This window comes from Carcharhinus amblyrhynchos, chromosome 25 (assembly GCF_965287045.1).
Source record: "Carcharhinus amblyrhynchos chromosome 25, sCarAmb.v2.hapA, whole genome shotgun sequence".
NCBI lineage: Eukaryota > Metazoa > Chordata > Chondrichthyes > Carcharhiniformes > Carcharhinidae > Carcharhinus > Carcharhinus amblyrhynchos.
In genome coordinates, this window is record NC_137348.1 from 43,071,296 (window position 1) to 43,098,477 (window position 27,182).

The 27,182-nt window shown below is 42.5% G+C and overlaps 1 protein-coding gene across 5 annotated transcripts in view; it reads left to right on the forward strand.

Annotated features, from left to right (window-relative positions):
- The window catches only part of LOC145358150 (tubulin beta-4B chain-like), a 98,242-nt gene that overhangs the window by 55,279 nt on the left and 15,781 nt on the right, over positions 1-27,182 (forward strand). Inside the window, exon 2 of one of the 5 annotated variants that reach the window (XM_080211852.1) lies at positions 2,647-2,755. The exons of the other annotated variants lie outside the window; for them this stretch is intronic. Within the exon in view, the coding sequence (XP_080067978.1) occupies positions 2,647-2,755 (109 nt within the window). The remainder of the gene's footprint in view (positions 1-2,646; positions 2,756-27,182) is intronic. 5 annotated transcript variants of the gene reach the window in all.

Genomic DNA, 27,182 nt, shown 5'->3' on the forward strand with positions numbered 1-27,182 from the left:
GACAATAAATCCAAGTTATCACAAGAATGGCAGAATAAAACAAACCAATCAGATCGTGGCGTGGTTTAAAAGGTCAGTATAGTGTCAGAGAAATTTTTTCTCTGAGTCTTTAAAACTCTTCCTCAGAGAGAAGTGGATGCAGGGTCACTGAATATTTTGAAAGCAGAGTTAAATAGATTATTGACCAACAACGGAGTCAAAGTTTTCAGGGTGTAGGTAGAATATGGAATTGAGGCCATAATCAGATCAGCCATGATCTGCTTGAACAGCAGAGCAGGCTCAAGAGGCCTACTCCTGCGCCTAATTATGTTTATATGTAATAGTGAGAAAATGCTAACACTTAGTAAATCATTGGTCTCCCTGCACCTAAGATACTGTGTATAGCTTCAATTGCTGCAGTTTTGACAGTACATTGCAGTAATTGAAAGGGCACAGAAGTACAACCAGAATTCTTGAGAGGATGAAGTGATTGCATTATGAGCAGCAGTTATGTAAACTGTGCGTGATCTCACTGCAAGGGAGATAGAACATAGAACATTACAGCACAGTACAGGCCCTTCGGCCCTCAATGTTGTGGCGAGCTATGTCCAATCCCAAGATCAGCTATCCCACTCCCTATAATTCTGGTGTGCTTCATGTGCCTATCCAATAACTGCTTGAAAGTTCCTAAAGTGTCGACTCCTCTATCACAGCAGGCAGTGTATTCCACACCCCAACCACTCTCTGAGTGAAGAATCTACCTCGGACATCCCTCCTATATCTCCCACCATGAACCTTATATTTAAGCCCCCTAGTTACAGCTACATCCACCTAAGGAAATAGTCTTTGCACGTCCACTCTATCAATCCCTCTCATCACCTTATAAACCTCTGTTAAGTCGCCTCTCATCCTTCTCCGCTCCAAAGAGAAAAGCCCCAGCTCCTTCAACCTTTCCTCATAAGACCTAACCTCCAAACCAGGTAAATCTCTTCTGCGCTCTCTCCAATGTTTCCACATCCTCCTTATAGTGAGGTGATGAGAACTGAACACAATATTCCAAATGTGGTCTCACTAACGTCCGGTATAGTTGCAGCATAACCCCACGGCTCTTAAACTCAAACCTCCTGTTAACAAATGCTAACATACTATAAGCCTTCTTCACGGCTCTATCCACTTGAGTGGCAACCTTCAGAGATCTGTGGATATGAACCCCAAGATAGCCAAGAGGATTGCTGTTTTTCTAAAATGAGAAGATAATGTTGACCATGAAATCCAGAATAAAGCCAAAAGTGCTGGAAAAACCCAGCAATTGTGGCAACATCTGTGGAGACTGAAAACATTTGTGTCCAAGATGACTTCTTTAGAACACAGTAGATCGAGAGAACATGGATCACATTCAAGCCACTCAGTTGCATCAAACTGCTAGAAAAATAATGAGCATGTATTGCTCATTCCTAATTGTCCTTGAGAAGGTGATGGTAATCTGCCTGTTTGAACCATTGCAGTGGGATAGGTAAACCCACAGTGCTGTTAGGGAGGGAAACATTCTTGAGTGTTGTAGCTCTTTTCATGCAGGTCAGTGGAGAATATTCTACAACGCATCCAACTTGTGCCTTGTAGGTTGTGGATCAGTCTTGAGGAATCAGAAGTTGAGACACTTATGCAGGATACCAAACCTCTGGTCTGTCCAGTTGCCATGGCATTTACATGGCTGGAGCAGTTGAGTTTCTGGTTAACATTATCTGGTCCCCAGGGTGTTGATGGTGGGAATGGGAATTTCATTGAGAGACTATTAGACTCATGTTGGAAATAGTTATTGCCTGGTGCAAATGTTACTTCCAAGCTTAGATATTTGTTCAAATCGTGCTGCCTTTGTAAGCAAATATTAATGATAACCCACTACCATCGGATCAGCCATAGATCTTGCTGCATGCAGGAACAGACTGCTTCAGTATCTGAGGAATTCATTTGGGATTGAACACTGTGCAATCGTCATTTCTGACCTGATGGTCGTCGTTAATGAAACAGCTATTGGAGTAAGGATGCTGCCCTCAGAAATTCACGCAATGGTTGCCCTTCAATTACCACAGCTGTCTTTCATAATAATAAACCTGAGTGCAGCCACTGCAAGATGCTCCCCAATCCTCTTGAATCCAGTTCTTCTATGAAGTGTTGAGCTGAGTGGTCCAGATAAACTGTGAACTGAGCATCAGCAAGTAGGTTATTGTTGAGTAAGTGAGGAGAATATCCTGGGTGTTGTTATCTAAATGGAATTGATCTAAGGGGAAGTATTAGTTATTTGCTATCTTCTTTGAGACTGTAAAGTTGAGGAAATTTACTTGTTGGGCTTTGTAGTTTAATCATATTTGAAGTAGGTTTGGATGAAGAAAGTATTTCAATTTGTTTAATCTCTTTCAGAACACCATCTTCTCTCTTTTTTTCCTCCCTCAGTTTTTTTTTATTTCTTTAAAGGAATTTAGTGTTCAATCCTCAATCTTCCTGTGGGAAACCTGTTTCAACAGCATGAAGAGATACTTAATGGTATCTGTGCCCTCTCACCAACCTGTGTCCATAATTAATAATAGTGTCCATGCATATTAGAGCTAGTCCTCTTAAATATGCTTAACTGATTTACATATGTTAATATTGACTTTATACTCTTTTTAGTTCTGGGAAGTTATCAGTGATGAGCATGGCATCGATCCTACCGGAACCTACCATGGAGACAGTGATCTCCAGCTGGAGAGAATTAATGTCTATTATAATGAGGCTACAGGTATTAATTGGCATATTTTACATATTTTAGGATGAATAATGTGAATAAGAGTAGTGATTTCTCCCAACGTGCCACCCTGTCATCAATTCCACTTTTTAAAATGTCACCATTTTAGGGAATTCTATGTAAAGTTCTGTCGCAACAAGCAAATATTGTACTTCCATTGTGTTGCTGGAAACATGATGATTGGTGTTGACTGGAGACCTGTACAGTACTGAACTGTATCAGCTAAAATTTGGCACTCAGACAATGCAGGATAGTCACTCCAGATGCACTGCAAATTTAAGTGTCTAGTGCCTGTAAAAAAAAAAATACCTTGCTTTCTTAGAATTAAAAATGTATAGCATCAATGAGCAATCACTAGATTGTAGATTAAATTGAACTGCTTCCAGTTTTGCAATCAGGTGAAGCATGATTATTTTGGTGTATTCCCTTAGGATTTTTTAAAAAATCTGAGTGGCAAACTTTGAAAGGAGATGACAGGTGCTACAACCTCTTTCCTTAACAGCCCAAACGAAAGAGCTGTTTGTAAGTAGTGTAAACAAGAAAATTACTGGTTCGACTTTAGCTTAATGGGTTTATTTATTTGATTAATGGAAACACTAACCAGTTTAAAATGTCATTAGTGTAAACAAAAGCAAAATGCTATCCACAGAAGATACCAAAGTGGGACTTGTGGCACTATTTCATGGGTGTCAGACAGTCTACTGCCTCAATATAGTTGATAGGGAAATAAAATGTTGGGTCATGCCTACACTTGAAAGAAGCATTAGGTAATTTGAGTAGACAAGTAAGAGGCCTGATATATGTCTGGGACATCATAGTGGCACATAGATTAGCACTGCTGCCTCACAGTGCCAGAGACCCAGTTCAATTCTACCCTTGGGTGACTGGAGTTTGCACCTTCTCTCCATGTCTGATGAGTTTCCTTTGGGTGCTCCAGTTTCCTCCCATAGTTCAAAGATGTGCAGGTTAGATGGATTGGTCATGCTAAATTGCACCTTAGTATCCTGGGTTGCGAGGCCGAGCGAAGTAAATATATGGGGTTATGGGAATAGGGCCTGGGTTGGATGCTGTGTTGAAGACTCAGTGGACCACATGGACACCTTCTGCACTGTAGGGATTCTATATGTGAGGCCTTCAGTGCCAGATTGGTTTGCCCTTAAGCAGCCTTTGCCTACTATACAAGTAAATCCAGATCTTGGGACCGCCTGCTACCAATTTCCGAAATTGACTTACTGAAATGTGGAGCTTGGAGGAACAGGAGTCTAATTTCCAAATCCACAGTTTACGAACGTACGCAGTTACTCTCTTTTGCACCTTTATCCCAATTCCTCTCCCTTGCAGCTGTTTCCTCTCCCTGAATCCAGATCCCTGCACCCCCCCCCCACCCCCACCCCCTCATAACCTGAGAATCACATGCTTTTCTGTCTGGCTGTTTACACCACATCAGCTTGATGTTAAAGAGGCACAGGCCTCACTTTTGGGCCTCCTCAATCAGGAACCGGGATTTTACCTTGCACACTTCCTGACAACCCAAAATGGATACATCCAAGTTTCTAGCCCAAGATTCTATTTCGTAGATACGTCCAAACATGACTGTTTGATAAATAGCTCTATTTCTATTTCATGCATGAATTTCTTCAGATGAGGCTCACAGTTTATCTTTAAACTCCAATCCCCTTCAGGGTTATATAGATTCCACAATACTAACTTCCAGTTGATTTGTGTTTGCTAACCAGAGATTTGAGAATAATAGACATTCTGCTATTTATCCTTCCTTTCAATCCTCAGGAACATGTTTCATGAACCTATTGCTTTGTCAGAAACATCTCCAATTACGAATCTATCCATTAGTATTTGAAGGATTTAAAAGTTTACAGCAGCTTAAAAAGACAGACATCATTCATACTTTTGCTAAAGTAAGGCTCTTGCAGGAAGATAGGGAATCACCAAGTTTGCAAAAGTAGCAGGAGATGGGCAGTAGCAAAAAATGAGAGAGAGGAGGGCAATCCATTTTGCAAAAAGCTTTGCAGGAAGAGCTACTAACCGTGAGCTAGCCAGGGCAGGAAGTGACAACTTAATTACCTAGTGCAGAAGCAGGCAGTGTAGAAAGATGTTTAATGAGCTTTCCAGGTCACAAAGAAATAGAAGCCGGTCACAATATGGAGAATACATTCTATTTGGCATGTTAAACTCATTTACAGTTGTCTTTCCTTCAGAGATGTTGGAGCACAGGGAGAGAAAGACAACAGTACAAAACATCCTGCACTATAATGTTATAATAATCCAACTTTTTTATAAGTCATTCTCTGGATTTGGATATCACCAGTAAGTCTGGCATTTATTGCCCACTTCTAGTTGCCCTTCAGAAGGTATCTTGAGGAGTGGGGTTGGTTGTGCTTAAATCCAGAAACCTGGACGAATGCTCTAGATCCGTGTTCAAATTCTACCATGGTAGCTGGAGGAATTTAAATGTAATTAATAAATTTGAAATAAAACATTAAACTCATTAGTATTGATCATTTGTTGATAAAATTCTCATCTGGTTCACTTTTGTCTAGCTTACGTGTGACTCCAAGCCCACAGCAATGTTGTTGATTTGAACAGACCTCTGAAATGACCTAACAATCCACTCAGTTTTAATAAATAAAGTAAGATAACTAGATGGACCACCTTGCATTGATCTTCATTGGAATTAATAAAGGCACACACTGCCCAGTCAACCTTCTAAAGTCGTTCTCATTCACATGGGGACTTGTGACAAAATTGGGAGAACTGTCCCACAGACTAGCCAAGCAATGGCCAGACTCAGTTACACCCATTAAGTCATACCCTAAAGATTCCTGACTGCTCCATCTCCATTCCAAAATATGTCCTGTCCCACCATCAGGACAGACCTACCAGAGGTGACTGCACATAAATATATAGTCAGACGGAAATGGCCCTGGGAGTCCTCCAGACGCATGAAGTCTCATAGCATCAGGTCAAACATGGACAAGAAAATTTCATTCACCTACAACTGGCACTACCCTGTTCTGGATGAATTGCTGTTTCTCTATGTTGAACATCATTTGGAAAAAGCACCAAGGATTGTTAGGGTATAGTATGTTATCTGGGCGATTGACTTCCACATCCATCACAAGAGTGGCTTGGTAGCACTACTGCTGCCTGGGCTGGCTGAGTCCTGGAGGACATGTCTGCCAGACTAGACTTGCAGCAGTTGGTGTGAGAATCAGTAAGAGTGAAAAACTTACTTGATCTCATCCTTGCCAGTCTACCTGTCACAAATGTATCATTTTCGCCCAGAATTACCAAGTTGGTGAACCATCCCAATCTGGTCTTACAGGTTGCACAATTGGAGATGCCAGTCCTCAGCCAATTCAATTTACTCAACATTTTTCGGATCCTTGGAGATACTGATGACATTTTAAAAAGATGTACACATTCCTAGCAACTGACATAAAGAATTGCATGACAAGATTTCATGTTTGAAAATTTTTACTGTAACAAACCCAACTAAAATCAACACTGACTAAACATTACTCAGTAGGCAACTAAACCATAGATAAGGCATTTTCTGCATGACCTTGTTAAAATTTCCCTATTAACTAATTAAATTTCTTCACCCAGAGAGTGGTGAATGTGTGAAATTGACTATCACACAAAGTAGTTGAGGCCAAAACATTGAGTGATTTCAAGAAGAAATTAGATGGAGGTCTTGGGGCTAAAGGTATCAAGGGATATCAGAGAAGGGGGATCAGGATATTGAATTGGATGATCAGTCATGATCATAATGAAGAACTGAATGATCTACTCCTGCTTCTAGTTTCTATGTTACACAACCAAAACTCCAGGCCACATTTATACTTTAAGTCACATATTCAATGGATATGTAGTCTTTTGATAAAATCCCAATTGAAAAGGGTCTCTTCTGTCTATCCCACCAGGAGGTATCTTCCAGTGAGCTTTTAATTGTGCCTTCACTCAATCTAGGGGCAGGATTTAAAGGAGATGTATGAGGTAGATTTTTTACACAGAGCGTAGTGGGTGCCTGGAACCCGTTGCCTGGGGAGATAGTGGAAGCGGATATGGTAGTGACTTTTAAGCGGCGTCTTGATGAGTACATGAATAGGATGGGAGTAGAGGGATATGATTCCTGGAAGGGTAAGGGGTTTTAGTTCAGATAGCAGCATGGTTGGTGTAGGCTTGGAGGGCTGAAAGGGGCCTGTTCCTGTGCTGTGACTTTCTTTGTTCTTAATGAGTATAATTGAATTGACTTCCTGCAGCAGGGCAACTCTTGGTTTTTAAATCAGGGAATATTTTGATAGTTAACACAAAATCAGTCTCCCAATCTGCTTGACATAACAGCTGCATGTCTTTCAATATTCCCATCAACTGTCTGTCTGAGACCCTGGATCCAACAAAACCAGCTGCCTTTATTTTGTGTCAAGGTTGAAAACTGACACTTGAGTTTCGCTGAGTTTCAATCTGGATCTCTGTCTCTATGTGAGATTTACTCTGGGAAGATTGAAGCATGAGTACCATCCCCCATTTCCAATTTCTGATTTACCTTAAAACTAAAGGACACAATTTACAACATAACTCTGATAAAGTCTCACATTCATAATAATGCTATACCAAGAAATGACCAAAATTGTTGAATTCAACAAAGGCATTGACTTCAGAGAAATCCTGATGGCAGTACTGAAGAAATGTATCCTAGGACTTGCCTTGTCCTTAGCAAAGCTGTTCTAGTACAACTACAACACTGGTTGCTACCTATGGAGAATTGTCCAGTTACATCCTGTCCATGAAAAGCTAGACAAATCCATTTCAACCAACTACTCTCAATTGTCAAAGTGACGGAAGATGTCATCAGTGGTGCTATCAAGTGGCGGTTACACAGAAACAAGCTGCTCACCAATGTTCAGTTAGGGTTTCTCCTGCAAGACCACTCAGCTCTTGACCTCATTTTAGTCTTGGCCCAAAACAGACAGAAGAGCAAATTCCAGTGGTGATGTAGAAAGCAACATTTGATTGAGTGCATCAACATGCCGTCCTAGAAAAATTGAATCAATGGGAAAGGGGAGAAAACTCCAATGGTTGGAGTCATGCACAGTACAAAGGAAGGTAACTGTGGTTGTTGGAGGCTAATTACTTTAGCCTCAAGACACTGCTAAGGGAGCTCCTCAGGGTAGTGTCCTAGGTCCAGACAAATTTAGGTCATGAACAATCTTCCCTCCATCATAAGATTAGAAGTGGGGATGTTCACTAATGTTTTCAGTTCCATTCAGATAATGGAGACATTCATGTCCATAGAAACTCTGCAGAAGGAGGACATTTGGCCATCAAGTCTGCACCAACCACAATTCCACCCAGGTCATATTCCAGTAACCCCAAGGATATATCTTGAAAACCCCCTGACGCTAAGGGTCAATTTAACATGGCCAATCAACCTAACCCGTACATCTTTGGAGTCCACATGAAGCAAAAGCTGGACAACATTCAGAATTGAACTAACAAGTGGCAAGTAACGTTCATGCCACACACGCGCCAGGAAATGACCGTCTCTAACAAAAGATGATTTGACATTTCCTTTTGATATTCAATGGCATTACCATCATTGAATCCCCTCACTATCTACATTCTGGGGGGTTGCCATTAACGAGAAATTCACTATACCAGCCATGTAAATACTGCAGCTACTAAAGCAAGTCAGAGACTAGGACTTCTGTAATGAGTAACTTGCCTCTTGACACTTCTGTCCACCATCTCTTAGTGTTTCATGGGATGTGGGCACTGCTGGCAAGGTCAGCATTTATTGCATCCCTAATTTCCTTTACCTGCTTGGCCATTTCAGAGGGTAGTTAAGAGTTAATCATGTTGCTGTGGGTCTGGAGTCATATAAAGGCCAGACCAGGTAAAGAGAGCAGATTTCTTTCCCTAAGCAGTATTAGTGAACCAGATCGATTTTTTTGACAATCAATGATAGCTTCATGGTCACCATTACTGAGACTAACTTTAAATTCCAGAGTTATTAATTGAATTTCAATTCCACCAGTTGCCATGGCGGGATTTGAACCTGTATTGCCAGAGCACCAGCTTAGACTTCTGGATCACTGGTACAGTGACATTACCACTACACCACCGTCCCTTCTACAAGGCCCAAGTCAGGGCTAAAATGGAATACTCCACTTGCCTAGATGAGTGCAGCTCTAATGACAATTAAGAAGCTCAACACCATCCAGAACAAAACAGCCTGCTTGATTGTGTTGTCCCAGGTGAGGTTTCTCATATCTGTTTATCCAAATGTGGACATTCAAATTGTTATTCTTCAGGTGAGGAGGGATGAATTGGCTCCCTTTCTTTGTTCAATCCCCGTCTGTTGGTCACAACAAGATTAATCTAAAAAAATTATTGGAACTTTTCTCAGCTCCAATAACTATATTGTAAAGGTAATTTTAAAGCCAATTTAATCAGGCTTTCTTGAGTTAAAAAGTGAGTTTATTAGCTAAAAATGCAAGAAAATGATACAACACAAAAATATACATTCACACAAATTAGAAATGAGAATTGAGTCCAAAGTAAGTAAAAAGATATATGGAACAGTCTTTGACTCATGGGGAGTAGATGATTGAGCTTTGCAATTGTTGTGATCTCAGTGGCACTAACTTCAGCTAGTGAATAGAAAATGGTGGAAAATTTCAACAAATCTGAAAGCATCTGCAGAGTGAGAATAGAGCCAATGTTTTGAGTCTAGATGACCCTTCAGACTTGGCGAAGAGTCATCTAGGGGTCTGGATAGTGAGGAATTTAAGCATGTCCAGGAAAATGTTTTGGAACAATATGAAGATAGTCCGACTAGAGAGAGGGCTGTACTGGACCCAGTGCTAGGGAATGAGCCTGACCAGGTAATCAAAGTTGCAGTGGAATAACATGTGGCAAACAGTGAACACAATTCCATAAACTTTCGGATACTCATGGAAAAGGGCAAGTGTTGTCCTAGGATTAAGGTGCTAAATTGGGGGAAGGCTAACTGCAACCAGATTAGGCAGGGTTTGGAGGCTGTTGTTTAGGAGAAATTGTTTGAAGGTAAATCTGCATCTGGCATGTGGCTGTCTTTTAAGGAGCTGTTGATCAGAGTGCAGGACAGGCATGTGTCTGTGAAAAGGAAGGACAGGAAAGGCAGGATTTGGGAACCATGGATGACCAGGGAAATTGCGAGTCTAATCAAAAGAATGCATACATAAGGTTCAGGCAACTAAAAACAGATTAAGCACTTGAAAAGGGAAAGTAGAAAAGAACTCAAACAGGGAGTTAGGAGGGCAAGAAGGGATCACATATGTTCTTGGCAGACAGGATTAAGGAGAATCCCAAGGCATTTTATACATATATTAGGAACAAGAGGGTAGCTAGAAAAAGAGTTGGTCCACTCAAGGACGAAGAAGGGAAATTATGCGTAGAACCAATAGAACATAGAACATTACAGCGCAGTACAGGCCCTTCGGCCCTTGATGTTGCGCCGACCAGTGGAACCAATCTAATGACGCTCTAACCTAAACTATTCCAATGGAAGTGGATGAGATCCTTAATGAGTACTTTGCCTCGGTATTCACAAAGGAGAAGGATACATTGATCGGTGGTGTCTCAGGGGCATATATAAAACCTTTAGAAAAAGTTGTCATTACGAGGGAGGAAGTGTCAGGTATATTAAAAGAAATTAAGGTAGACAAATCCCCAGAGTCAAATGGCATCAATCCCAGATTACTGAAGGAGATGGATGAAATTGCTGGGCCTCTATCAGAAATGTTTGTTTCCTTATTGGCCACAGGTGAAGTCCCAGAGGATTGGAGAATAGCCAATGTTGTCCGGTTATTTAAGAAGGGTAGCGAAGATAACCTTGGTAATTATAGACCAGTGAGCTTGACATCAGTGATAGTGAAATTGTTGAAGATGATTCTTGGAGATAGGATCTATACACAGTTGGAACTGAATGGTCTTATTAAGAACATAAGAAATAGGAGCAGGAGTAGGCCATCTAGCCCCTCGAGCCTGCCCCGCCATTCAATAAGATCGTGGCTGATCTGTCGTGTCTCAGTTCCACATTCCCGCCCTCTCCCCATAACCCTTAATCCCCTTGCCTATCAAAAACCTATCAACCCGCGTCTTAAAAATATTTAGCGAGGCAGCCTCCACCACTTCAACAGGCAGAGAATTCCAGAGATTCACCACCTTTTGAGTGAAGAAGTTCCTCCTCAACTCCGTTCTAAACCGCCCCCCCTTTATCCTGAGGCTGTGCCCTCTAGTCCTACTGTCCTTTCTGAGCGGGAAGACCCTCTCCACCTCTATTCTATCCATCCCATTCATCACCTATATGTCTCAATGAGATCTCCCCTCATTCTTCTAAACTCTAATGAGTACAAGCCTAGTTTATTCAGCCTCTCCTCATAGTTCAACCCCCTCAACTCCGGTATCAGCCTAGTAAACCTCCTCTGCACTCCCTCCAAGGCCAAAATATCTTTGCGTAAGTGCGGCGACCAAAACTGCACACGGTACTCCAGCTGCGGCCTCACCAGTGCCCTATACAGCTGCAGCAAGACCTCCCTGCTTCTATATTCAATCCCGCTCGCTATGAAGGCCAGCATCCCATTAGCCTTCCTGACCACCTGCTGCACCTGTAGACTGGGTTTTTTGCGACTCAAGCACAAGGACCCCGAGGTCCCTCTGCACAGTCGCATGCTGCAGTTTTTCGCCATGTAAGTAATAGTCCTTCCTACCATTATTCCTACCAAAGTGGACAACCTCACATTTGCCAACATTAAATTCCATTTGCCAGTTCCTGGCCCATTCGCCCAGCCTATCTAGATCCTTCTGCAGACTCTCCACACCCCCCGCACAATTTGCCGTTCCACCAATCTTGGTGTCATCAGCAAATTTCAACACCATACACTCGGTTCCCTCCTCCAGATCACCTATATAAATGGTAAATAGCTGAGGCCCCAGCACCGATCCCTGGGGCACTCCACTAGTCACCAACCGCCAATCCGAATAGCACCCATTGACCCCCTCTCTCTGCCTCCTATTTGACAGCCAATCCTCTATCCATGCTAACACCCTACCCCCAACTCCATGCCCCCTGACCTTCTGAAATAACCTCTTGTGAGGCACCTTGTCAAACGCCTTCTGAAAATCAAGAAACACCACATCCACCGGCTTTCCTCTATCCACCGCCCAAGACACATCCTCATAGAACTCCAATAAATTCGTCAGACACGACTTCCCCTTAACGAAACCGTGCTGCGTCTGCTCTATCAAACAATTCTCCTCAAGATGCCTCGCTATTTTCTCCTTGATCACGGATTCTAACATTTTACCTACAACAGACGTTAAACTAACTGGCCTATAATTCCCTGCCTTTTGCCTGCCACCCTTCTTAAACAACGGCGTAACATTAGCTGTTTTCCAGTCTTCCGGCACTTCCTCGGAATCCAGCGATGTTTGGAAAATAATCACCAAGGCATCCACTATCACCTCTGCCATTTCTTTCAGAACCCTTGGATGCATTCCATCCGGTCCTGGCGACTTGTCCACAATCAGTCCCTCCAGTCTGTCGAGCACTGCCTCTCTAGTAACAATAATGTCATTCAGGCCCTCCACTCCTATCATCTTTTCATCTCTAACACCTGGCAAATTATTCACATCCTCCTCCGTGAAGACCGAAACAAAAAAGTTATTCAAGGCCTCAGCCATTTCCCCATCCCCTACCACTAAGTCCCCCCTCTCATCCTCTAAGGGTCCAATGTTCACCCTAGCCAGCCTCTTCCTTTTTATATATTTATAAAAACTCTTGCTATCCTTTTTTATATTAAGCGCTAGCCCAGCTTCATAGTTTATCCTACCCTTCTTTATCAACTTCTTTGTCATTCTTTGTTGACATTAGTGACAGACAGCATGGTTTTATATGAGGGAGGTCATGTCTCATTAATTTAATTGAGTTTTTTGCGGAGGTGACAAAAATGATTGAAGAGGGATGGGCAGTGGATGTTGCCTACATGGACTTTAGTAAAGCATTTGACAAGGTCCCTCATGGCAGGCTGATGCAAAAGGTCAAATCAAATGGGATCAGAGGTGAACTAGCTAGATGAATTCAGAACTGGCTTGGCCATAGAAGAGAGGGTAGCAATGGAAATGTGTTTCTCTGAATGGAGGTCTGTAGCAAGTGGTGTACACAGTAAAAAGTCTGACAACACCAGGTTTAAGTCCAACCGATTTATTTGATAGTAAACTCACAAGCTTCTGGGATTAGGCCAGAACTCTCCATTCACCTGACGAAGGGACTAACCCCGAAAGCTTGTGAGTTTACTATCAAATAAATCGGTTGGACTTAAACCTGGTGTTGTCAGACTTTTTACTGTGTTTACCCCAGTCCAACGCCAGCATATCCACATTGCAAGTGGTGTTCCACAGGGATCAGTGCTGGGACCTTTGCAGTTTGTAATAAATATAATGACTTGGAACAAAATGTAGCTGGTCTGATTAGCAAGTTTGCAGATGATATTAGATTGCTGGAGTCGCAGATAATGATGAAGATTGTAAGAGAATACAGCATGAAATTGGGTGGAGAGATGGCAGATGAAATTTAATTTGAACAAATATGAGGTGATGCATTTTGGTAGATCCAATTCAGATGGGAGCTATAAAATAAATGGCAGAACCATCAGGAGCAAAGACACGCTGAGAGATCTGGGAGTACAGGTCCACAGATCCTTAAAAGTGGCAGCACGGGTGGAAAAGGTGGTGAAGAAAGTGTTTCATTGGCCGAGGGTAAAAGTTGGCAAGTTATGTTATGGTTATATAAAACATTGGTTAGGCCACATTTGGAAAATGCCAATTCTGGTCACCACACTGCCAGAAGGATGTGGAGGTTTTGGAGAGAGTATAGAAAAGGTTTACCAGGATGTTGCCTGGTAAGGAGGGTATTAGTTATAAGGAGAGATTGAATAAACTGGGATTGTTCTCCCTGGAAAGACAGAGGCCAAGGAGTGGCCTGATAGAAGTTTGTAAAATTATGAGTATAGATAGGATGAATAGTTGGAAGCTTTTTCCCAGGGCAGAAATGACAATTACAAGGAGGCATAAGTTCAAAGTAAGGAGGGAAAGGTTCAGTGGAGATGTTGGGGGAGGTTTTTTACACACGGGGTGGTGGGGGCCTGGAATGCACTGCCAACTGAGGTGGTTAAGGCAGACACATTAGTGACATTTAAGACTTATCTGGATAGACACATCAATAGACAAGAATAGAAGGATACAGGTGGTTGGTCTAGATAGGATAACATAATCAGCATAGGCTTAGAGGACCTGCTCCTGTACTGTATTGTTCTTTATTCTTTGTTTATTCTCGCTCTACAGATGCTGTCAGACTTGTTGAGATATTCTAGCATTTTCTGTTCTTGTTTCAGATTCCAGCATCCACAGTATTTTACTTTTATCAGCAGCTGAATAGTCATTGTTAACTACACACATATACACATATGCACATTATCTACACCGGAGATGGCAATTATTTTTTGTATGCTTTAGAAGTACCCTTTTCTGGAAATAGGGTGTGGTTCCATTTTTTATTCATTGCTGGCCAGGCCAGCATTTATTACCCTTCAGGCATATTTAACAGTCAACCAGTTTGTTGTGGCTCTGGAGTCACACGTAGGCCAGACTGGGTAAGGATGGCAGATTTCCTTCTCTAATGGACATTAGTGAACCAGATGGGCTTTTATGACAATCGACAATAGTTTCTTGGTCTTAATAAGACTTTTACTTCCAGTATTCAGTTCAAATTTCACCATCTGCCGTGGTGGGATTTGAAATCGGGTCCCACATTTTGCCCTGGGTCTCTGGATTACGAGTCTAGTGATGCTACTGCCTCCCTTGTTGCTCCTCTGTGTATCATCCATCAGCAATTCTGCTTGTGACTGGCTTTAGTTATATCCTCAGCCAGCTTTGGCTTCTATATCCGTTTTTTAAAAAACTAACAGGTCTTACTTACAGTTCCAGTATTTGTAGGTGTAATTTGGTGTTTTTTTTCTCCAGCATTATGACATTTCCTTTCTCTACTAGAATGAAATTCATTCTCATTTCATGGCAAAAAGGAAAAAAAATACAAAAGAGAGAACACTCAGCAAACACCTTGTTTAAAGGAGATGTAGGAGGCCAGTTTTTTTACACAGAGAGTGGTGAGTGATTGGAACTCGCTGCTGGAGGAGGTAGTGGAAGCAAATACAGTAGTGATATTTAAGGGGTGTCTTGACAAATACATGAATAGGATGGGAATAGAGGGATTTGGTCCTTGGAAGGATAGGAGGTTTTAGTTCAGTCAGGCAGCATGATTGGTGCAGGCTTGAAGGGCCAAAGGGCCTGTCCCTGTGCTGTAATTTTCTTTGTTCTCTTATAAACATATACATTCTCTTAGCAGTCTCCAGTTTTATCTTTTTCAGTTCTAAATGGGCTTCTTTCAATTCTGGACAGGGCATCCACTATCACATTTGATTTCCCAGCAATGTGGATGGAATATACAATGTGGAATTCTGGGTGTTAAACTTTTCCCATCTGGTTCACTCATGTCCTTTAGGGAAGGAGTCTGCTTTACTGACTTGGTCTGGCCTACTCATGACTCCAATCGCAAAGCAATGTGGTTGATGCTTAACTGTCATAAGAACATAAGAAATAGGAGCAGGAGTAGGCCATCTAGCCCTTCGAGCCTGCCCCACCATTCAATAAGATCATGCAATCCACTCAGTTCAGTGGCAATTAGGGATGGGCAACAAATGCTACCCCTGCCAGAGGCGCCCATATCCCATGAAAGAATAAAAGAAATAAAAAGTTAATGGATTATGGTGGGTATAGACTGTGGTCTCTTTATACTCATTTTAGACATATACCTCAAAGTGTTTGAGAATCAGTAATAACCTGAGGGTTTCTTTTTCTCCTGTGGAAGACTATTTTTCATGCTTATTGAGCTTTTTAGAGAAGTACCTGATTGGTCTCTATTCTGGATTCATCTTCCTGTAGGAAATGCTCCTACTCTGATGTTACTGACATCAATGGCTACTTTAAATGCCTGTTTACAATCTGGAGCTGCAAGCACAGGCTCATTGCAAGCACAGGCTCACCTTGTAGAATGGCCTTCAGCTTTTCAAAAGCTGTCTGAAATTTCTCAGTCTATATTTCCTCGGTTTATTTCTGTAGTAAGTCTGGCAATGGGTGGCTACTGTGCTAAAATTTGGGACGAGCTTGCAGTATAGCCCACACTTATCCAGGAATCTCATGATTTCCCGTTTCGTGGTTGGAATTGGGCTACAGGTTGTACCTTGGCAGCGCTGGGCAATATCTGTCTTTGACCACTAGATGTCCTAGATAAGTCACTTCAGTCTTGGCAAAGTCACCCTTTATGAGATTCACGATTAGGTCAGCTGACTACTGTCTGGAAGAGGGTTTCCAATTTCTCTCTGTGGGTTTCCCAGGTGTCGCTGTACACCAGGATATTGTCCAGGTGCATTATGCAAATGGACAAACCCATTACTAACTGTTTCATCAGCCTTTGGAAAGTAGTTGGGGCATTTTGGAGTCCAAAGTGCATAACTCAATACTGGGATAAGCGATCTGGAATAACAAAGGCAGAGATTTCCTTGGCATCAATATCTTGAGTAAATCTATTTTTGAGATATGGACAGTTTTACCTATCATATTGATACAGTCTTCCAGCTGGGATATCACACAGGAGTTAGCTTGGGTCACTGCAATAACATTGTGTTGGTCAATGCAAAACCTTGTGAAGCCATCTGGTTTGGACAGAAACACAAGGAAATTCCAGCTACTCTTGCTGGGCTTTATTAATTGGTGCTCCAGCTGGTAATTAACTTCCTCCTGGACTTGGGCCAGCTTTTCTGGGCCTAAATGATAAGGATGTTGCCTTATGGGAGGTGCCTCTCCCACAGCCACTTTATGTAGGTTTAGGGTGGTTTAATCTGGCTTGTATCAGCATAAGTCTTTAAATGCATTGAGCAGCCTCATCAAGTCTTTCATTTTTTTTTCTTTCATAGCTGCATGGGAGATTTGAAATGTTCTCGGCCGACCTCACAGACTTTTGAGCTGTTACCCAAAACACGGCAACCTAGTCTGACATGGGCAGTTTCTCCTTCTGCTCTTAAAAACCTCACCTCAATTCAGAAGCAATTGCACTTGGTGCCTGTCAACTAATTCAAATAGAATAAAACCGGTGGACTCTTGGCTAAGATCAAGTGTAATATCGACGTGCTGCACTTGGTTGAAGTCATTAGGTTACATTTCAGCTTCATTTGAAGCAATTTTTTAAAGCGGCATCTGGGCCTTTTGGCTAAGATGCAAATGAGATCAAGCCTTGGAGGAGGAGCTACACCTACTCCAATCAGCTTGGATCATGTAGATCAAGCCCAAGACAGGAGGTGAGAGCCCTGTCTTGTCAGCTTGGATCGGGAATGTCCCAACTTGTTGGGAGTTGAGGAGGAACTTCTTCACTCAAAGGGTGGTGAATCTCTGGAATTCTCTGCCCGTTGAAGTGGTGGAGGCTGCCTCGCTAAATATTTTTAAGAAGCAGGTTGATGGGTTCTTGATAAGAGAGGGGATTAAGGGTTATGGGGAGAGGGCGGGAAAGTGGAACTGAGCCACGACAGATCAGCCATGATCTTATTGAATGGCGGGGCAGGCTTGAAGGGCTAGATGGCCTACTCCTGCTCCTATTTCTTATGTTCTTATGTTCTTATGACTCTGAATTGGATTTGATTTGACTTGATTGGTTTGGAATAAAGTTAAAAAAAAACCGGTGGACTCATTGGGTGAGGCCCTGATGGTGAACAGAAGGAAACCCAGTCCTTTATGGCAGTCATGGGGGTACACATGACAATATGCCCTGATCATTGTATTTAGGATTCGGTGGTGCTGTTCTAGTGTCCCCTGCTACTGCAAGTGATATGCTGAAGACTTGGGCCACACCCAGGTTACCCATGACTTCCTGGAATGTGAAATTTGACCCCAGGTCTGACTGGATCTTGGTGGGCAGACTATACCTGGTAAAGAATTGGGTCAATTCCCTCACCATTCTTTTGGTAGATATGGTTCTTAGAGGTACAGCCTCTGGGAAACAGGTATCTACATCAATGATGGTAAGAATACTCTTGTGGTACATAACCTTTGGTTTTGGGTAGGGTCCCCATGCAGTCCACTAACACTTTGCTCAATAGTACCCAAAAGCCAGCACAGGAATCATAGGTACAGGTCGCATTGAAGTTGGTGTTTTCTCATGTCAGGTCCTGCAACACTTCACCACATCCCTGTGCAGGTTTGGAAAGTAGAAATGCTGGGTGATGTGGGATTGGGTTTTGCGTGTTGACATGCCTAGCCATTGGGATTTAGTGGATTAGCTGTAAGATTTCCCCACTTTACCTCAGTGGCATCTTTATCTGGTGGATCACCATTACTCCTCATTTGTAGGAGTGTAAGGAGGTCTCCATTTCTTTATTTTTAATGTAGTAGCATTCAGGGACTGCCTTTGCCACAGCTTGATTGTGAACAATCTGACCTAATGTTTTTAACTACGGGTCAGCTTGCTGGCCGTACCAAGAAAGATTTATTTATTACCACCTTAGGGTTTTCTAGCTCCTGAAAAAGGTTTCAGATAACCAGACAGAGAGTCTTCTGTCTGCAAGCCACTTCAGCTTCCTCTGAAGGAGCTAGTCTAGCCATAGACTGGGTTACCTCACAATCAAGGAAAATGCCAGACACTTTCTCCTGCAGCTGTTCAGTCTCCATTATCTCATTGGGTTTCTCTGAGACCACTAGGATAATCCTTGATCTCGTTAGATCATCGCTAAGGAGCAGATCAACCCTGTCCAAAAGAAAACAGGAGATGACTTACATGGTCACTGGTCTTGATACGAGATCACACTCTAGATGCACCCAGTATAGGTGAATAGGCATGTACCTTCCTTCAAACACTTTACCAGCATTTTAGTACTTAAGGCACTCTCTGTTGGGAAGGTCATGCCTTATCCCAGCAGTAGAGACTGGCTGGTCCATGTATCCCTCAGTATCACTAGAGCTTTATTCACCTGGGGAAATGGGGCCACCTTACCTTTGGATTAAAAAATCCCAGTAAATCTCAGGGATTTGTTTAACCTCGTTCGCACCCTCGGGTGTTCCCCTACAAGGATTTGCAGCTACAATTCTGCAATCAAAGCCATAACCTGGCCTGTTATGTTCTCTGACACCCATTCTCTTTGGGCTCAATAAATCCCATTGGTCTTTCCTGTAGCTTCCACAGGTTGGCCTGGACATGCCCCATCTTTTAGCAATTAAAACACAACAGGCTTCTTGGCCTCACTTTTCATTTTCATTTTCATCCCTTTCTCTCTTGAGGAGGGATCCCATAACTTCCTTCTCTTCTGTGGGTGCTCAGTTTTCTATCGCAGTCCCCACCCTTATTCTTCCCGGTTGATTGGGTATGACTAAGGAAGGGTCTCCGCTGAAACAAGGGTGTATGATCAGCTCATAGTTACTGGCCAATGTGGCCATCTACCTGGCCCCTGTGGTCCTTTGCTCCTCTAGATATGTTCTTGTTGGAAAGGGTTTGGAGTTTTTAAACTCCTCAAGGAAAATTATTTCACTGAGGTTTTTGTAAGTGTAAGAAGTGTCTGTTTTAAGTGCTTGCACCCATAGGTCAAAAGCAAATTGCTTAGGCCTTTCAAATTCCAGATACATCTAGTCAGGCCATTTCCTGAAGGTACAGAATTGGTGCGAATCTGCCTCTGCACTAACTGGTATGGATTTAAAATAACCTTTTTCACTGCCTCATAGACAGTGACACTATCCTCAAACAAGAGGGAGTAAACCCGTGAGCTTTCCTTGAAAGTTTCATTTGCAGTAATAAGGACCACTGTTGGATTGTGCTAACCGCTCAAAAAAAATGCTTCCACTTCCACTTCATCAAACTTGAAGATGAAATCAGCGAACTGAGTTGCCTCAACCCTCAGGTCTGAGCTAGAGATGTCTTCAAGAGATGCAGTGGTTCCTTACTCCTCAATTCCAGCTGTTTCTGTTGAAACTCCTTTTCCTCTTTCTTTCTTTCCCTTTGCCCTTCCTTTTCTTTCTCCTCACATTCTCCCTCTTCATGTCCTTTCCTGAAATTTCCTTTCCTTTTCTCTCTCCTGAAATTCTAATTGACATTTCTCCAGTGTTAATCTCTCTACTGCCATGTTATCTGTTTAATTGTCCTCAGTTTCCACCTACAGTTGATTTTTTTGTTGGTTTTATGGCTTTCAGCTGAAATTCTAATCCTCACTCAATCTTTTAACTGTTCGAGGAATAGAACTTATAAATCCTCCAACAAAACTTTCTCTGGTTTTACTAGAAAAATACTTGCATCAGAAGTGGACATTTTTAGTTTAATAATAGACTCAAGAAGACTTAAGTAATTTCTTAAAATTGGTTTCAAAGGAACAATTTATTTTCCTGAGTCTAATCTGTTTATTTTGTCTGTGGAAACAAATTCTCGACCGTGAGCCCCCAGTTTATTATGACCAGTCTCCAACTGATCATCCCCAGATTTGTTAACCTGGATTGGAATCCTCAAATTGTTCTGTCCCAGGTGAGGAAGGATGGGCTACTCCCCTTTCTTTATTCAACCCCCATCTGTTGGTTGTAACAAGACAGATCTAAAAGAAATTCCTTTCTTTATGAATACTTTTCCCAGACCCAATATTTATGTTTTAAAAGGAGCCAACTTAATCAGGCTTTCTTGAGTTAAAGAAAGGGTGAGTTTATTAGCTATTAAATGCAAGAAAATCATTTTAAAAAATGCATAAACATTCACACAGATTAGAAATGAGAATTGAGCCCAAAATAAGTTTTTTAAAAAGCTATATGAAATAGTCTTTGACTCGTGGTGTGTAAATGATTGAGCATTGTAACCGTTGTGATCTGTGATTCCAGCAGCATTGACTTCAGTTGGTGAATAGTCAGTTTTGAGATTCCAGTGGTCTACGGTTTGGCTGAGAAGCTGTCCTGTTTCTGTTGCGGCTGTGGTCTTTGCTGACTTAGCTTACTTCCACATTCAGAAAGAGGTTTTTGCAAAAGATTATTCATAGAATCTTTACAGTGCAGGATGAACCCATTCGGTTCATCGAGTCTGCACCAACCACAATCCAACGCAGGTCCTATCCCCATTAACCCTGTAAGTACCCCGACACTAAGGGGCAATTTAGCATGGCAATCCACTTAACCCGCACATCTTTGGACTGTGAGAGGAAACCAGAGCACCTGCAGGAAACCCACGCATACATGGGGAGAATGTGCAAACTCCACACAGACAGTGACCCAAGCCGGGAATTGAACCCAGGTCCCAGGCACTGTGAGGCAGCAGCGCAAAACACTACCACAATGCCACCCTTTGCAGGGATGCTGCTGCTAACTGACTTTTCTGTGTCACCCACAGTGAGCCCTCTAAGCACTGGATCATGCAGACACACAAATATTTGGGCAGCTTTTCAGCTGAGTTTTATTCCAGTCTTTATATATTTGATTAGGGAAATCCAGAAATTTGTCTGGGACATTACACACAGGATATATCTTATTGAGAGGATAGTCCTCTCCCATTGTCTGACGGGAGCTAGTAATTAGTTTGTGTCAACTTTTAAAATATCTTTCTCTAGAAACAGAGTGTAGTTTCATAGTCTCTATCTGAGCATCACCCACCAGCAACTCAGCCAATGATTGACTCTACATCTTCGGCAAATCTTTGGCTTGTATGTCTCTTTTAACAAATTCACAGGTCTTATTTACATTTCAATATTTCTGGATTATGGCAATTGGCACTTCATCCACCACCTTAATCATTTATTCTCGCCACCACCAATGCACAGTAGCATTACCATCCACAAGCAGCTCACCAACAGCACCTTGCAAACCTGTGACCTCTATCACCTGGAAGGACAAGGATAGCGAACTCCACCAACTGCACATTCTCCTCCAAGTTGAGCACCATCCTGACTTAGGACTGGAATCATAGAATCCCTGCAGTGCAGAAGGAGGCCATTCAGCTCTTCAAACCTACATCCACAACAATCCCACCTAAGTCCTATTGCCATAACTCCACACATTTACCCTGCTAATCGTCTGACACTAGGGTCAATTTAGCATGGCCAATTAACCTACCCTCACATCTTTGGACTGTGGGAGGAAACCAGAGCACCCGGAGAAAACCCATGTAGACACTGGGAGAATGTGCAAACTCCACACAGACAGTGGCCCGAGGCCGGAATTGAACCCTTGTCCCTGGCACTGTGAGGCAGCAGTACTAACCATTGTGCCGCCTTGCTGCCACAGTCATAATTTCTTCAGTTGCACTGGAACTCACTCCCTAACAGCACTGTGGGTGTACCTACATCACTTTGACTGCAGCAATTTAAGAAGCCAGCTCACCACTACCTTCTCAAGGGCAATTAGAAATGGGCAACAAATCCTTGCCTCACCAATGATAATTGCCTGTGAATTAATTTTTAAAAAGCTACAATTTGTGGTGAATGCTGTTAGATGGAGAGTTCCAGAATTTTTAGCCTACAATAATGAAGGAGCAATAATTATATTTCTACACTGGGATGCTGTATGACTTGGAGGTGATGGTGATTCGACAATATCGCTTTTATTGTCTATTCAGTGGTCCAAAGGGGAGGGAGGTACTGTCAGGATAATATTGGTGAGTTTCTATGTATATCTGTAAGTGAACTGTTCTTAGTGTCCCAATGGAGCGATGGAAATGAAGTTTCCATAATGCCATTAGGCAGTCATGTCCAGCATTTTGTCTTGGTGCTTTTGAAGGGAAGTGATATTTGTTCATGTGTCTTGGAGATGAAATTGAATTTGGTTGTGTTTTCACACATCGGCTGTCCACATCATACTAGATGGAAAATGCAGATTGTTATGATGAGATGCACTAGCTACAGTGCATACTCTTGGAAATGTTGTGTGGTGGGAATACCACTTGCCACACATCTGTTTTGCCAGAATGTTTTGGTGCCATATCTGGGTCAAATTTTCCCTTGACATCATCCTCACCTCACCTTTGGAATTCAAGTCATGTGTCCATCTTTGGACTAGCACCGGAATTTCTACCACCTCACCCGCCACGGAATCAGAACAGGCGAGGGGCAGTCAACGGAAACATCATTGACCTTGAGTGGGAATTTCTGGTCCAGCTTGAGTGAGGCTGTAAAATCCCCCTGTAATCCTTAGTTTGCATTTAATGAGCAAGTTATTGGTGAGTCCCACTGGACAGAAATTTTGATGACCACTTCTTACATTTTGCTGATTATTGAGAGTATGTTAATGGGGCAGTAATTGGCTGGCCTCCTTTTTGTGTGCAGGACATACCTGGATAATTATCCACTTTTATCAGATTGAGTATCAGTGTTGTAGCTTTCCTGAAAGAGTCTGTATAAAGATGCAGCAGGTTCTGGAGGAGAGGACTGCAGTACTGCAGCTGGGATTTTGTTGGGTCTGTAGCCTTTTCTGTATCCTATGTATGTCAAAAACTAACACCTGTCATGGTGGGGATTTAGCAGAAGATAGTTGCGAACATGGAAGATTACATTTTAATAATGATCAGTCAGTACCTACTTTCTTATTTAATTTCATACCACAAAAATTGAACGCAGTCCTCAATGGTGTTTCATCAAGACAGTGCAGCTAAAACTTCACTTCCTCTCCTATTCATTCTGGGCCTCTGAAATCCCTTTAGGAATATTGGAAAAAGAGTAAACTGTTCTGCTCATAAGTTGTTCTGCAATTCAGTTAGATCATGACAGACCTCTACCTTAACTTCATCTTCCTTGCTTGATTCTGTAACCTTTCCTTGCCTTCCCTAACATCAATCTCCATTTTTAAATTTACAATTGACCCTTACACTCAGATCTTTTTAGGAAGAGAGCTACATCTTTCTAGATTTTAGCCTAGCTCATTTGAGATTATGCCCTCTTGTTCTGGACTCCCCAACTACAAAAACTAGTTTGTCTCAATCTACCCTACCCATCAAACCCTTTAAGCACCTCAGACATCTCAGATAGTTCACCCATTTATCTTCTATATCCAAAGGTATACAAGATTAGTTTAAGGGATATTGGGCAAAGTATAAGGAGTTAGATTGCAGATCTATTGAATGGTGGAACAGGCGCGGGGGGCTAACTGGCCTACTTCTTGTTCCTGTATTCTTAGTCTGCTCAATCATTCTGTCTCCTCTCTGGCTCCCTGAGGAAGAACACATTACACATAGCCCTTAACAACATTTCACTATCATTCATTCATTTCATTCTTTCCCAAGCACTACCTCAGAGTGCTTTGTGGCAGCTTGCTAAATGGAAAGTGAACCAAAATGGGAGAATACGCCTGACAGCCAAAAGAAGAAAGAAGCTCCAGTGGTTTTAGAGGATGCGGATCAGAAATTGTGAATTCCCTTGGATGAAGTACCTAAACAGCTACAGGAGCAGGAGGGAGCCATTCAGCAGCTCAGATCTTTCTTTGCCATTAAGTGAAATCATGGCTGATCTAAGACATAACTCCATGGGCACAAATCTATCAATTTCAATAATTGCTCTGGCATCATCTGCAGAAGGAAGTTCCAAAATTCTGCAGTTCTTTTCATATAGAAGTTTTCCTAACATTAGTAATCATCTAATTCCTAGATTATGCCCCAAGCCTTCACACCACCACACCCCCCACCCCCATCAAACAGAAGAAATAATTTATCTATAGTTTACGGTTTTCCCTTAAACTCTGACCAAGTTACCCTTAATCTTTTTAATTCCAGGGAATACAACCCCAGTTTGTGTAATATTTTCCCGTAATTTACAGGAACATTCTGGTAAACCTATGCTGTGCTTCCTCCAGACCATTACATCCTTCCTAAGATGTGACGCTTATACATGATGATGTAAGAACAGGTGGGGTTTAACCAGGGCTTTGGACAGCTGAAGTATGACTTCTATTCCTTTGTATTCAGTCTTTTTAGATGTAAAGGCTAGCATTTCATTTTTTAAAAATTAGTTTCTAAAACTTTCAGGACATTTTAAGAATGTGGACCCCTTAATCTCATTAGATCACCATTGTTTCTAGATTTTCACCTTTAGAAAGTGTACTGTTCTATGCTTTTTAGATTCAAAGTGGATGACCTCACACTTGCCCACATTGAAATTAATTTGGCACAGTTTTGCTCATTCACTTAATCCATCAATATTTCTTCGTAACTTTACATTCCATACACATTGCTGATAAAGGTGCTTATTTTTATGTCACCAACGCAACCTTCCGTCTGCATACCCGTAACAAGACCTGGATGCACCTCCGCTCTAAGCATTGGCGTCTTATCGACTATGTCATTGTCAGGAGAAAAGACAGACAGGATGTCAGAGTGACCAAGGCCATGTGTGGTGCTGACTGCGGGACAGATCACAGGCTCATTGTCTCCAAAATGAGGCTCCGCATCAGACCCAAGAGGCGACCACAAGGAAGCAAGGTTATGAAAAGAATCAGTGCGGCCAAGCTAAAGAACCCCAGCATAGCTTCAGCACTGGCTGAAGACTTAGAAATCAAGCTTACTGACCCACACCTCGCAGGTAGCGCTGAAGACGACTGGGGACGCTTCAGGGATGCTATCCATACATTTGCGCTGAAGACGCTTGGGCCCTCCACCCACAAGCAGCATGATTGGTTTGATGAGAATGATGAGGAGATATAGGCTCTACTTGTTGAAAAGCAACGTCTTCATCGGGCCTATCAGAACGACCCATCTTCAGCTGCCAAGAAAAATGCTTTTACTCACAGGACAGTCCAGAATAAACTGCGTAAAATGCAGGATGCCTGGCTGAGCGCCAAGGCAGATGAAATACAGGGATATGCTGACAGAAACGACTTGAAACAGTTCTTTGAAGCCCTCAACACTCTATGTGGACCCCAATCTCTCGGGAGTTCCCCCCTCCTGAGTACAGATGGTACAACTCTCATTACAGAGAGGGCTCAGATCCTGCAGAGATGGGCTGAACACTTTGAAGCCATCCTCAACCGACCGTCATTTGTTAACAATGAGGCAATAGACAGGATTCCTCAAGTTGATATCAACAGCGTTATGGATGACCCACCAGTAGTAGCAGAAGTCACGAAAGCTGTCAGCCAGCTATCCAGTGGCAAAGCCCCAGGGGCAGATGCCATACCTGCACAGATCTGTAAAGCTGCCGGTCCTGCACTTATTGAGAAGCTCACCGAGTTGTTCCAGTCCTTTTGGAAGCAAGGATCCATTCCTCAGGAACTTAAAGATGCTTCCATCGTACACCTCTACAAGAGGAAGGGCAATCGGTAAGTATGCGACAACCACCGAGGAATCTCGCTGCTCTACATCACAGGAAAAACCCTCGCAAAAGTCCTGCTAAATCATCTGGTCGCTCATCTGGAGCTGGGCCTGCTTCTAGAGTCACAGTGTGGCTTCCACAAAGGTCGTGGGATTACTGACATGATTTTTGCTGTGTGCCAACTTCAGGAGAAGTGTCAGGAGCAGAATTGTGAGCTCTACACAACCTTTGTTGACCTCACGAAAGCCTTCGACACTGCAAGCCAACAAGGCCTGTGGAGGATCATGTCAAAGTTCGGCTGCCCCCCAAATTCATTCAGTTCCATGATGGCCAGAGTACTGGATGGCGGAGAATCCTCTGAGGCATTCCCAGTCATGATGTGGATATGCCGGCGTTGGACTGGGGTAAACACAGTAAAAAGTCTGACAACACCAGGTTTTAGTCCAACCGATTTATTTGATAGTAAACTCACTAGCTTTTGAGGGGTTTCCCTCTTCTTCAGGTGAATGGAGAGTTCTGGCCTCAGACAGAGCATATAAAGCACAGACAGTTTACAGATTACTGATTAGAATGCGAATTAGAAAACTTGGGTTCATGTCGCACTATCTGTAACCCCCGTGACTTGCCTGGGTTTGCAAAACCTCACTTTACTGTCTGAAGACAATACACATCTCTTTAACCTGTGATCAGTGCTCCTTCCACACACATTGTCGGCCACTTTAGGACTTGAACAGCAGGTTAGGTGTAAAGATTTGCATTCTAATCAGTACTCTGTAAACTGTCTGTGCTTTATATGCCCTGTCTGAGGCCAGAACTCTCCATTCACCTGAAGAAGAGGGAAACCCGTCGAAAGCTAGTGAGTTTACTATCAAATAAATCGGTTGGACTAAAACCTGGTGTTGTCAGACTTTTTACTGTGCATTCCCAGTCACCAGTGGCATCAAACAGGGCTGTGTGCTCATACCCACACTGTTCAGCATGATGTTTACTGCCATGCTGAATGA